This window comes from Drosophila montana, unplaced genomic scaffold, assembly GCF_035044405.1.
Source record: "Drosophila montana isolate Dmon_TW-CO22-7 unplaced genomic scaffold, ASM3504440v1 contig_787_1, whole genome shotgun sequence".
Taxonomy (NCBI): Eukaryota; Metazoa; Arthropoda; class Insecta; order Diptera; family Drosophilidae; genus Drosophila; species Drosophila montana.
Genome location: NW_026999082.1, coordinates 214,093 through 227,786, shown reverse-complemented (window position 1 = coordinate 227,786; position 13,694 = coordinate 214,093). Strand labels below are relative to the sequence as shown.

Genomic DNA, 13,694 nt, shown 5'->3' with positions numbered 1-13,694 from the left:
CCAGACAGAACGGCGACGCATTGCTGGCACGGCCAATGTATCGATATACTTATCGATAGGCACATGTATACTAGTTGTAAGCCAAGACAATTATCGCATAGCAGCGATCTACACTAGAGTTGGGCGCAAGTCGTGATTGTCCTCGTGGCAAACGCACGCACGACGATATCTTCTTATTGAAATATCTAATGCTGTGCAATTGCGTACTGAGAAGTTTTCATATCAAAATATGGTAATATTGAAGCTTTAAATTATTATTACAGCCCAAAAGAACCAAAAAATAAATGTTCAAAATATAAATGAAATATATAAATAAACACCATTAAATTAACTTTAAAAAATGCATTACAAAAGGCCATGCGTGCCGTATGTGTGATATATGTATTTTATTGTGCGTGTGTCGCATCGCGTCTGATTTTTCTAATACGACAGGCGCCCATCTCTCAAGTGCAAACTATCAATTAATCAAATGCGTCGCTGTGCTGGCTGTTGCGTGTGCATAAATATCGATATACCTTTACCGATAGCGATAAACGTGGTGTGTTTTGGTGGAAAAAGCAACTAAATATCAAATTGACTTATTTTGTTAGCAATTAAACAACAAATGATCAGTTAAAACTTACTTTGCTTAATTGTAAATGCTTTTTATGTTTTATTTTTTTTTTTTTGTATTTTGTTTTTGTTATTATTACCGAACGCAAAAGTTGAGAACAAATCGAATAAACGAAATGAAAGCAAAATGGCGAAGAGTTGGCATCGAGAAGAAAGAACAAAACGAAAACAGGTGAGCATTAAAATTTACTGCTAAAGTATATATGTATATATGTAAATAGTAAATATACAAGTTAAATAAATCGTGTGACAAGAATTCATAACAAATCGAATTATGAAACTTTTCTCTTTTGGCTCAGTGAACAGTTTCTTGTATTCGTTTTTGCTAGTCTGTTAACGGTTGACTGTTTAATTTTGTTGTTGTTAATTATTGTTTTTTTTTTTTTTGTATTGATTGGTTAACGGTAATTACTTTATTGCCTTGTCCACCATTGCTACTCGAAGTACTACTCTGCCTCGCTTGGGCAGTGCTCTCACGCAGACTTTCGCGGGCGCTCAAACTTCTCGAGACGGCTACCTTGGCGCTAGTATCGCTAGCTGAATCGACACTTGAACTGCCCAGAAGGCGTCCCCATTTGCTAGCACGGGTACTACGTGCAGATGGTGGACCCGATGAGGGCGAGGGTGATGGCGATGGTGAGGGTACGACGGCGGTTGTTAGGATGCGTGAGTCCTCGGTTAATGTTAGTTTAGCGGGTAGCTTCTTAGATATGTTGATAAATTACAGTTTTTTTTTTTTTTTTTTTTTTGGTTCGGTTTATTAACGAGCAATTGGGAAGATTTATCAATGGAGTTTTGGTGAGCACAGGACAGCAGGCATAGAGAGAGAGAGAGAGAGGGAGAGAGAGAGGGAGAGAGAGAGAGGAAGAGAGAGAGAGAGAGAGAGAGAAAAAAACAGTGTCGTCGTGTGTTGTCGGAAAGGGGAGCGGGGGTCGGAGACATATACAGTTAGAGTTGGAGTTGGAATTGGTAAAGGGAGCATTTGATCAAGGCAAGTGTTTTTTTTTTTTATGGGGTTTCAGTGTTGCAAATCGTGTCAATGTCAATTTTGTGTTTGTAGTCATGGTTGGTCGAGGGAGGAAAAATAATTTACAATTTTTCGTTAGTAATTTTGTTTAGTTCATATTTTCAATTAAGCCAATTGTCAACAATATTTATACAGAAACAGAACAGTTTGACAAACAACAACAGCATGAAACAAGGAAAGAGAGAAAGATAGAGAGAGTCAGAGAGAGAGAGAGAGAGAGAGAGAGAAAGAGGAAGAGTGAACGCGATTTTTAGTGAAGTTGGGAGTTTGGCGGAACGGAAGAAGGCATAACATCGATATTGATATTGATAACGAGCGATTAGGTGCGTGAGTGAGTGACAAGCATGTGTGTGTGTTTAAGCGATTGTGTGAGAGCGAAAGAGAAGAATGAGAGAGAGAGAGAGAGGCAGATACAGAGAGAGAGAGAGAGAGAGAGAGAGTTATGCAGTTTATGTAGTCAGTTAGAGCGTAAGCATGTGTATGGAAGACAAAGAAAGATATACAACGAGCATAAGTCACTTGTATGCATTTGATATAAAATTAATACGATATTTTCAAAAGGTTAACGGTTAACAGTTAACGGTTTAACGGTAAACGGTAACGGTAAACGTTTAACGGTGCCAGCTTGGCCACATGGCCCAACAAACCTGAGCTGTGGCTGTGGCTGTGAGTGGATTAGTAACGATAATGCTTCAAAAAATATAACGTTAGTTTAATTACTTTGTTAACAATAAATGTGGCAGATATACAGACACACATATACACTATTTTGAGGCACAAATACACATTTAATAAGTATGTATGTAAAATCAAAGTGAATGAAGTTGAACAAATAAAGATTAAATTCGAAGTCGAATTTAAGTTCAAAGTACGTAAATTCGGATCGAAACTCAACCAAAGAATGCGCCACGCAAAAAGTACCAGGCGAGAGAGCGAAAAAGTCACAGAGAGAGAGAGAGAGAGAGAAAGTGACAAGACGCGCTCTCTACGTAGGCTCACGTTTTGGTTGTGCATTCATCGAAAACAAAATGGAACTGGATGACAATAACAGAATATGAATAACGGCAACGTTAACGGTATGACAACAAACAGTTAAAAGCATTGCACGAAACACAACGGAAACGGAATACGGAACACATGGAATTCGGAAAAAAACACAAGCATAATAGGTAATGTTTACTAACCTTGGTGCGTTCGACCTCGCCATCGCCTTTCTCGATATCGCTTTGGCCGGAGCCAACGTGCTCCTTGCTGCCCGCTTGAACCTGGGGTGTACGCCGGAATTTGGAGAAGATTTTTCGTACAAGATGATCCTGATTCTGGGGCAATTGCGGCTCATTCTTACGCCGTTCGGCCAATTCTTTTTCGCGCTTCACATCGGCCACCTTGCGAAAAATCAGTCGATGTCTGAGATTGTAGGTGAGCACCAGATTGCGTGCAAAGCTATTCGCAAATGCCGAATAGAAATCGAGGACTTCGAGCAATTTATCACGTTTGATGGCATGCAAATCACAATAGGTCAGTGCACGCACATTGGCGGCACTCTGGCCAACGGCCGAGTCCTTCCAGAATTGATCGCCGAAGACGTCGCCTTTGCCTTGAATGATATATGTATATACATATATGGTAATCGAATATGATCGATATTTATCGATAGCTGAAACTGTGCGTTCTGTCAATTTGTACATACCCAATATTGCCACAACCTCGTCGTCCTGTATAACCTCCAGACTGCCAGTCACAATAAAACAGAGACTATCGATACTCTCGCCGGTATGATAGAGCAGATCCCCCGGCGCCGAGTGGGACATCATGAAGTGCATCGCTAATGCGCGCAGACAACCATCCGAGGCCAGACGAAATGCTGGATGCTCGTTAAATACTTTGCGATTTAGATGAACACATATGTCAGCCTTCATATCTTTCGGACAATAGTTTAGTACCTGCGAATTGTGAATGAGTTGCGAGTTGCGTTGTGTGCTCTGCTACTCTTTATCGTCACCAGTAACCCGCAACCCCCGATCGGAATCGTAACACCCACCATGGGATTGGATTGGGTTATCAGGAAAGTCGGGATATAGGAGTTTTATTCGGTTCTATCTTTGTTTTTTTTTTGGACAGGTACGGACATTGTCTGCGGGCTCTGGATGATAGTTGGTCAAGTGATACACAATAGAGAGAGAGACACACACACGCACACATACACTAATACACATATACAACATTGAACAGTGTACAAAAGACTTGTGTCTGTGTTTCTGTATAGGTGTTGTGTCTGGGCTACATTCTCGGTGTGTCTGTGTGTGTGTGTGTGTGAGAGAGTATTGGCTGTGTTTGAATTGGTTTTTCGGTTAGTTAAGACACCAAGTAGCTGAAAACCTTTACAGACGCATATCAGTTACTATTTTCTTTCAGTGTGTTGAATTTAAACTGAAGCTGACTGCATTTTTTGTTTGGGTTCTGTGTAGAGCTGGACAAGGTGGGGCTCTATTGCTTTCTTTTAAACCCTTGCAGAGAATATTATAATTACTAAGACAGTTAATCAAAACATTTGGACTACCATTAATTTGTTACCTATCCGAAATTAACCTCGATTAAGATCAACTTCTGAGATTTGACAAAATTGATACTATTTTGCTAGAAGTCGGAACTAAAGAAATTTAAACACTATCTCTATACAGTAAACTATTTTTTCGGACTGCTGATTGGCGATCAACGCACAGTCGGGCTCAAATTTATTGTCAAGGAACTTAAAACAATTTTTGTAGAATGGAAAATAAAGGTTAAAGGTTTTATGGGCGATATTTTTAAAGTTCGCCACATCGTCTTTGAGCTTGTTTTCAAAGCATACGAACTTAATGAATACGAGTTTCAGCTATATTGCAAATTCCACCCGTAACTCTGTAAAATTGGCGGAAAAAGTTTGTATGCAAAAATCTGTGTGCGAGACGGAAAATGCAGCTTTCTTCGATGAAAATGTTTGGTTCGAGGGTTGTCTGAACGAAAATGTTCTTTTACGGCATCTAGGTTCACACCAAGCAATTAAAACAGGCAGGAAATTTGGATTCTTTTGGTTCCTAATTCAATGGACCCCAAACTAATCTACAGATATCTATTTATTTCTGCCAAATATAGTTTTTATATGAACAATATTTGGTTTCTTAAGATACACTAACAAAACTCTTCAGTAAAATATTGTATGAGTTAAATTATACAACAACGGACTAGTATATCGGCTGGAAGCTAAGTTTATTCTTGAAAGACCATTATAAAAAAAGACGAATATTGCTTTTGTGGCCAGTTCGTTTCATAATACGTCTGCAAGGGTATTCAAACATCGGCTAGCCGAAGTGGTTTGTACTTTCCTGAATTTTTGTTCATTGTTTTTTAATTTTTGTTTCTTTTTTTTTTTTGTAATTATTTTATTTATGTCGAATTGCGGCACAAACTACAGTCAACGAAATAGGTATAAAGGTCAGTTGATTTGCTTCGGGCAATTTATGAATTGTTTATGTAAAACATAAATCTTTTACTTTGTTTTTAAACCAAACATTTCAGTTTTTGTTTCAAATATATATCAAACGTTGGCGTTTGGCGTTTGGTTTAAGTTCATCTAAAGGCATGAATTTGACGGACGCTTTTCGTTTTGGCACGGATTTAGCTCACGCGCATCGAATAAAGAGAAGAACGGTATAAATTTCAATGGAATTACAAAGAATATTGTTTTGTTTGTTTTTAATAAGATATGGTGTTTTTTTTTTTTTTTTTTTTTTTTTATTGTTTTATTATAAGTAGTCTGGCACAACTGCCAGAGATATGCACAGAAAGAAAGAGAGAGAGATAGAGAGAGAGAGAGAGAGAGAGAGAGAGAGCTTACCTCGACCTCGAGCTCGACTTGGACCTGTAGCTGTGGCTGGACCTCTAGCTGGTTCTGTACCTGTACTTTTCGCTTGAACCTTGAGCATTGTGCTGCTTCTTGTTCACATGGCTCTCAGTTCACTTAAATTTAAACTTTTGGCTTTGCTTGAAACTTCGCAACTACTTCTAAGTTTCGGCAACAAAATGGAAACGTGCCATTGGCAAATTTCTATCGTATCGCATATATATTCTCAATTGGCTGTTGTTGTTGTTTTCTTTATTTATTTTTATTTTTTCATTTGGGAAAGCGTTTGAATCAAGTTCTAATATTTTGCTTAGAGCGTTTACTGTTAGATGCGAGAAGCGATTTCAGCATAAGAGGAAAAACAAAGCAAACAGCAGCGAGCAGCGGCAAATGGCAAAAGCATTTTCCCATTTTCATTTTGAAACTACTTGAGAAATGTGAAGAACTTTGCTGTAAGTTCGTGTGTGTTGATGTGTGAGTGTGTAAGAGTGTGAAAGTTGGTGTGTCTGTCGGTCTGTCTGTCTGTCGTCTGTCTGTCCTTGGGTTGTGTGAGTTTGCATGCGCAATTTTTGGTCTTTAAGCACAGCAGCTGTGAGACAGAGCGAGGGGCTACATATTGCACTTGTTAGCGAAAGTAGCGAGTGGGTTATGTGAGCAGCGAGAGAACAGATGAACATGTTTATAAGCATTTACATACAAGCTTGAGAGAGATGGTAAATATTGATTAAGTGTAAAAAGTATAAAATTATGTAGCATAATTCGTGGACAAATAGCCAATGGTTAGTTGCTTCTAGCGAGTTGAGAGTAACGAGCGGGCGGAGCAACGAGTAAATCACTCTTTGTGTGTCGAGTAACGAGTAGGCCGAGTATGAAGTAACGAGTATGCCGAGTAACGAATAGGCCGAGTAACGAATAGGCGAATAGTAACGAGTAAATCCCACTTATTCGGCCGTGTTACGAGCAGAATGAGTATGGAGTAACGAGTAGGCCGAGTAACAAGTAAACAATTCTTATTGTACCGAGTAGGCCGGGAAACGAGCGGGCCAAATAACGAGTAAATCACTATTTTATTTGGCCAAGCAACGAGTAGGCCAAGTGTTGACTGGCCGTAAGCGATTTTCGTTAGTATTTAAATAAGATTGCAAATTATTTTAGATAATAATGATTTTAATAGCATAACGTGAGCAGTAAGTGGCGACTAAAGGGTAACGAGTGGGCTTGAAGATTTACTCGTTGTAAGACTCGCGTGTTAGCAACAAGTTAGAAACAATGCCATTTCATATGTTTTCTTGGCTTAGCTCAATAAGTGACAAGTAACGAGTTAGCTGCTCGTTAGTGTTATCATTAGCAAGAGGTGTTGTGAAAGCTGCGAGTAGCCCGTGGGCCCAGAACTTTATTAAGCCACTTATTAACATTTAACCAGCACTACGGTCGCATATAGATAACTTTTTGGGATGTAAAAGTGAATGGAGTTTGCTTTTAGTATGTTAGCTATATAACGATCAAAAGTGATTAGCGAGTGATTCTAGCAGCGAGTAAGCACGTTTGATTCAAATGATTTGTGCCTATTTATTACGTCAATATAATTATAAGCAATGAATAGTTAATGCAAGAGCGAAATGATGCTTAAATTGAGTGTTAGAATGTTGGGCGCAATATTCTAAAAGCACGCTGGCAAACTAAAGGCAAATGCACAAGTTAAATTCACTACAAAAACGCTAAGGAATCGCGAACTACTTGTTGGATTCACTTATATTATGGACGATTCCATGGCCCAGTTCCCAAGTCTCTTCCCACGCAATTGCGCATGGATATAGATAGAATAGATGTGGATGCCAACTACTTGGCCGCACTCACCTTTTCGGTATCGAGGCCTTTGGTCATGGCCCACGTGGAGACGACATAGTCCATAACGCGCTCGCTAAGCGCCTTCGGAACCTCGTGCAGCTTCATGAACTCCCGCACATTATTGAGCATGTCGTGGTACTTGGCGGTGGCCGAGGTCATTTGCTGAATGATGGTCGTCACATGACCAAAGATCGTCGCATAAAGCAGAGCTATAGTTGTTATGCGAGAGAGAGAGAGAGAGAGAGAGGAAGAGAAAGAGAGGTATGGCATTGAAAATAAACGAGCGTGAAATCGAACGAGTTGAGTCACAAGATTCGTTACATTAAGACACGCAGAAGTAGCGAGACATGTCTACTCGTTATGTTTGTTTTTGTGCCAGGAATTCTATGTGTGTGTGTGTGCGTGTGTGTGTGTGTGTGTGTTTGTGAGTGAGCAACAGTAACGAGTACAAGATGTCAACGAGTTGAAGACAGTTTTGCTATGATGTAGAGATTTAAGGCAGAGTGTCAAAAATTTCTACTCGCTGCAGATGAAACGCGCAAGCGCACAGCTAGAACGGTAATAAATGCGAAGAATTGGACGAGCGACATACAACGAGATGAAAAGAGAGAGAGAGAGAGAGAGAGAGAGAGAGAATAGAGAGACACATTACACAGGCGCACCAGGGGCGTGGCTGTTGAGGCTTTAGCCCTGCTTTAGGGGTTGACGGTGCGTATGCGCAATATGCTCAAGACGTTCGTCTCTATAAAAAGAAGTATTGAATGGATTGACAGATGGCAGCTGGGTACATATGGCATCTGATAGTGTCTGTTATGGTAAACAACAAAATTACAAAAATAAAAGGAAACACGCACAACAAATTGTAACGAGACGTAAATTAACGAGAACTCACACATGGCGACGAATTGTGCAACTAGGCGTGTTTTCAATCGGTATTGTTATTATCATTTCTCTTGATTATACGCAACAAACAAACAAACAAACAAAATAGAATAAGTGTTAACTATCGAAATTTGTAACGCTTTAGGGCGGGGGCGGTCGGTCGATAGGGCGTGGCACTACCATAGATGAGATGCTCATATGTCAAAATGACTAGGGCATTATGAGTTAATGTCTTTGGTTTGTGGCTACACCAATTCCGGCAATTTATTAGTTCTAGCGGCGCTTTAATTGTGCCTAGCTTTTGCAATGAGAGTATTTGCATTATAGCTAAAGCGTTTGCGGGTTGTTTAGCGGGTATTTTGAGAAACTTGGACGCGGCAACGGAACGTGTTTGGACACAGCACCTGCAATGATCATCATGCAGATGGTGAACACCTTCTCGTTGTCTGTCTCCGCTGCGACATTGCCGAAGCCCACCTGTTAGAAACGAGAGAGCGAATATCACATATTAATCAAGCTTGGCCAATTGCATAACGCCAGCCATTTGTTGGCCAAAGAGCAACTTACCGATGTCATGCAGGTCATGGTAAAATATAGGGCCGTCACATACATGCTCTTTCTGGATGGACCATTGACCAGCTCGGGGCCCGTATCATTGCTCCATATATAGGAATACGGCGATTGGGTCACATTCGCCAGCTTCCACAGCCAGCTATATTGGATCTGTGGCATGCAGCTGGTTTGAGCAGGCAGAATCCGAAAATCAATTCGATTTAATGACTTACCCCATTATCCGCATCGCTGCGCCCAATTGAATACCAGATGCAGGCCAGCCAGTGGGCAACCAGCATATAGAAGCACAGCAGAAGTATCAGCATGGCCGCACCATACTCCAGATAGCGATCCAGCTTGCGTACGACACGGCCCAAACGCAACAGACGGACCACCTTGAGGGCGCTGAAGAGCGAACCGATGCCGTCCTCGTCGCGATCGAACGCATTGAAGACATCGTAGGGCAGACAGCTGAGCAGATCGATGATAAACCATGACTTCAGATAGTTCATTCGTATGACCTTCGGATCGCTGACCACCTCACCGCCGGGGCCCACAAAAGTGGTGTGAAAATTTAACACTGTGTGAGAGAAAGAAGTATAAGTATATGCATATATATATATATATATATATACATATATAACTTGTCTGGACTTACCGATATCTATGAAGAAGATGACGTCAACTATTGAATCGACAACGAGCAGGGAAACATCCTCTGAGGTTTTATTTTTAAACGCTACATTATATGGCACCTGTCGACAGCAAAAAACAAAATACAATTAGCTCTAGTCAGGGACAGGCTGGATGCTGGGAAACCTGTTGAGGTCCTAAGGGCCCAGGACAATCAGTGGTCAACTTAAAGCTGCTTAGCTGATGTTGACTATGCAACAGGTTGGGCCAACAGTTTGTTATCCTTAATCCTTAACGTTGTTATGCGCCACTCCCCCAAGTTCTTGAGTGGCATGCTACAAGCCTCTTAGGCACAGTTCTCTGTCGCTCTCTGTCTGTCTTGGCTTGTATCGCCCTCTCCACTCTCTGTCTCTCTCTTGGCGAATATTAATTTAAACACATAAAACATATACACGCCGCATGGCCAGACAGAGGCAGACGCAGTCGCAGACATAGACGTAGACCCAACCCCCGGACGTTGGAGCCTAGGCACTTGGTCATGTAAATGTCTGCACTTGTCGCAGTCCGTGTAAGTGTCAGAGGGACGAGACTATTATCTGATTTCTTGACTTGTACTTGCTTTTATCTGGCGAACGGGTGAAGAGCACTTAATGCAATCCCTCTTTACTGCCATCCCGGCCACGCAACGCCCCCATTCAGCGAAACGAAACGGCGACCTGTTAGTGCCAGTTATGGTCGGGCTTGGGCCTTGTGTCTTGTGCCTTGGAACAGCAACAAGTGCGCGAGAAGTGCCTTAACGAGGCCAATTCGTTAAATTGCCACACAAATGATACACAAACATTTAAATATTAACTCCCACTCTTATTCCATCGAGATAATCTCTCAGCTGAGCAGCAAATGCGCAAGCTGCTGAAACCGGTTGGGTTTTCATTTTAAAGACGGTAAACAATTTCTCTATTTAAAGAGACTTCTCAGTTCTCTCTATTTACATAGAGATGAGGGCACAGAGAGAGAGAGAGAGAGAGAGAGAGAGGGGCAGCTTAGGCTCTAAGTCTAAAGTACATTCAAGATAGCTTTGTGCAAAATGTTGTAAAAGGCAGAAGTTGGCATCTTTGACCCCATCCGAGTAGATCTAACCATGTCCGACTTTCTATCTCTCTCTCTATCTATGTTAACGACTCGATCTCGGGAACTACAAAAGATATCTTCATAATATTCGAAATATATATTCCTGTATATTCCATAAGCAGATCGACTTGTTCTTTTCTTATTGCATTTTCCTCGCATTTTCATAATATCGATAAATATCAATTTCGGGAATAGGTTATTTACGCATAACTCGAGAACTCGATAAGAGCTATATAGACCAAACTTGATATGTAGGTCTTTGTATGTATTATACGGCTTATAGATTTTTCACTTTCTGCATAGCTCCGCCCCTCGAGTCCCCTTTCAAAATGGCAAGAGGGGTAATTGTTTAGGGTACAGCCTGGCGTTTTGGCCTGTGCACACAGTTGGGTGCCATATTTGGGACCTGACATTGTCGCAAAGATCGAACAATAAATATCAAAGTTAATCAAGAATGGGGCAGAAAGTCCAAAGTGCGTGTGCGTGTGTGTGTGCGTGTGTATATGTGTGCTTTTGTGGAAAGCATGAAAGTATCTTCTAATTGTTTATTTATTTTGTTTTCCTTGTAAATAAATAATTGATTTATTTAACAGAAATCGGCGCTGGGCTGAAAATTTAATTAATATTTGTTTAAGGAATTCTATTTATTGAATTTATATTACTATTGCCAGCGAATTTCGGAAAATCCATTCGCAATCAAATGCTAGCCTTGACCTGAAGCCACAATCAAAGCAGCGCAGGCATTTTTTAAGGAATTACAGCTTTTAGAATATTTCGAAATATTCGCGACAGGCCTTAAGGTCTTAAAAGTCTTAAATCTGTTCTGTGGAGCTGGAACCACATTCATTTGGTCTTCCTGTCTAAGGAAGCTTTGGCTTTGCACAACATTTTGAGCGTATCTCAATCTCAATATCGTTTCGCCCCAGTTTGTTTGGCTTAAAAGTTGTTTTCGGCCATTGTGCTGTCAGGGACTAAGCCGAGGCGAGAAGCCGCAGTTGTTCCTAAAGTTGGGAACAGCAACAAAATGCGGCGTCGCCGCCAAATTGCATTAAACAATAACAAAACATATGTGCGAATGCACCAGGCGAGTGCCAACGACTAACAGATGCCCTGTAGACAGCTTCGAAACTCTGCTCTTGCTCTTTCTCAGCCCCAAAGCCAAGGAAGAGTGAAAATTGATTTTGAAATAACTTCAGCATTTGGTAAGATAACAGTTAAAAGCGTGCAGATACTCTATATCCCTATATATACACGTATTTCCTAGCAGAAGTCACCCGACGTTGCTCGAGTCAAATGAAAATCTTTGCAAATTCATGTTGTACTTAAAAAGCAAATTTGTTTTGACAAAGCTGGTCAAGGGTTTAATCTCTCAACTACAATATATGGGCTCGTAGATGTTTTCTGCTGTCTGTAACATACGTTTGCATAATTTCAATATGCCCTTTTTAAACATTTTAAATGCGTACAGGGTATAACAACAATGTAAAACCGATTTCGAACAGAACAACAACAGCAACTCGCAAACTAAAAGAGCAACAAAGTAACTTTCGACCCAAACTCTCTCGAGGATGTTTACACCAGATACACGCACACACACACACATAGGGTATGCGTATGTGTGTGTGTGTGTGTGTGTGTGAGTCAAGTTGGTTGTGCGCAATTTAAGCGAAAATGTTAACATCTTGTTGACGGAAATAGGCACAATTTGAGTAGACAGGCGACGAAACAACAGCTGCCCCGCTTTGTGGCATGCGGCATGCGGCAAGTGGCATGCGGCAAGTGGGTGTGGTTACGCCTAAGTAGCCAGACCTATAGCACCGTGCCAGAAAAACAAATGAGTCAGCTGTGTGCGGTCATAAAGCGGAGCAGAACCTTGACTGAGATGAAAAATGTCGCCGATAAACGAAAGCAGCTAACTACATTTTATAGGGTATTATGAATTTGTCGGAGAGCGTGTAACGCCAATAGAAATTCATGTACCCATAAATGTCTTCTAATAAGTAAACCAAGGTAAGGACTAAGTAAATGATGAGTAAATGAGCACAGCTTCGGCCTACTTAAATATAAAGCGCCAATTGGAACAATCGGGGCATAGAACTTAAGAATAATCTTCAACTGTGACACAAAACCAAATGTTTCGATAATCTGGGCTGGGGGCTTTACTTACCATGATGGCGGTATAAAATGTTAAACACAATATCACCCAGTCCCAAATCGCTTTAAATGCACAATAATGCAAGAGTATGTGTGGGGGCGTCTTTGGCGCTTCCTGTCTGTACTGTGGCATAATATCCGCGCTCAGTGACATCATCTGCAAAAGATATGTTAATCGAGCCATGTATAAGTATATTCTATGCTAGCGCGTATTGCCCGACTTGACCCGGGCTTAAGAAATGTTACCCAAATTTTGAATTTTTCCACCTTTATCACTTTTTCCACCCGTTTCTCGCTAGTGGCGAGAATACAAAATGAAATTCAAGAGAATTTCGAAGTCGTTTGAACCGAAATTTAATTTACGCTCATACAACTTTTATACCCCATATTTTCCACCAAGAAATTTGGATCCCAAACATGCTTGGACCCTGGAAAGGTTAGTGCACGCATTTTTCGCTATTTTTCCACGGCTGCGGGTGGAATTTATAAAATCGCTGAAACTATTTCAGTTTCTATGCAGAGCTTTGCAAATGAAATAAGTTATAGGCGGATCGGACGATAAACGCAAGGCGATCGGACGTAGGTAATAAAGTTTCGCACAACCTTTTTACACCAATTTTCCACTGGTACGGGTGGAATTTTTTTACTTTAACATTAGGCAAGGTAATTACAGTTTCATAGCATTTACGATCAGTCAGACATATATATATATATATATATAGAGAGAGAGAGAGAGAAAAGCAGAGATTGATTAGAACTTACGTGCGCCAGATTCGACTGCTTCGTTGGATCCTTGAGCGTAGGCAAATGAGCGCTGAACTGGCGGCTGCGTGTGACGGATCGCGCCAGTTTGGCGAATTTGGAGAGACCTAAAACTGGAAGGAATAGATTAACTGCTACGATATGGACAGACACGCACAGGCCAAAGACAACAGAGAAACAAGCAAAGAATAGACAGAGACAGAAAGAGAGAGA

The 13,694-nt window shown here is 40.9% G+C and overlaps 1 protein-coding gene across 9 annotated transcripts in view; it reads right to left on the bottom strand.

Annotated features, from left to right (window-relative positions):
• Window positions 1-13,694, bottom strand: part of eag (ether a go-go) — a 59,925-nt gene that overhangs the window by 2,796 nt on the left and 43,435 nt on the right. For 2 of the 9 annotated variants that reach the window (XM_064699029.1, XM_064699031.1), the window contains exons 5-14: window positions 13,482-13,594; window positions 12,733-12,876; window positions 9,463-9,559; window positions 9,038-9,384; window positions 8,820-8,975; window positions 8,657-8,729; window positions 7,380-7,579; window positions 3,330-3,582; window positions 2,824-3,236; window positions 1,025-1,312 (exon numbers count right to left, since the gene is read on the bottom strand). In XM_064699029.1, the coding sequence (XP_064555099.1) occupies window positions 1,025-1,312; window positions 2,824-3,236; window positions 3,330-3,582; window positions 7,380-7,579; window positions 8,657-8,729; window positions 8,820-8,975; window positions 9,038-9,384; window positions 9,463-9,559; window positions 12,733-12,876; window positions 13,482-13,594 (2,084 nt within the window). Of the gene's footprint in view, window positions 1-623; window positions 642-1,024; window positions 1,316-2,823; window positions 3,237-3,329; window positions 3,583-7,379; window positions 7,580-8,656; window positions 8,730-8,819; window positions 8,976-9,037; window positions 9,385-9,462; window positions 9,560-12,732; window positions 12,877-13,481; window positions 13,616-13,694 lie in introns of all 9 variants that reach the window. The other 7 variants (XM_064699025.1, XM_064699023.1, XM_064699027.1 and 4 more) reach the window with 7 other exon arrangements.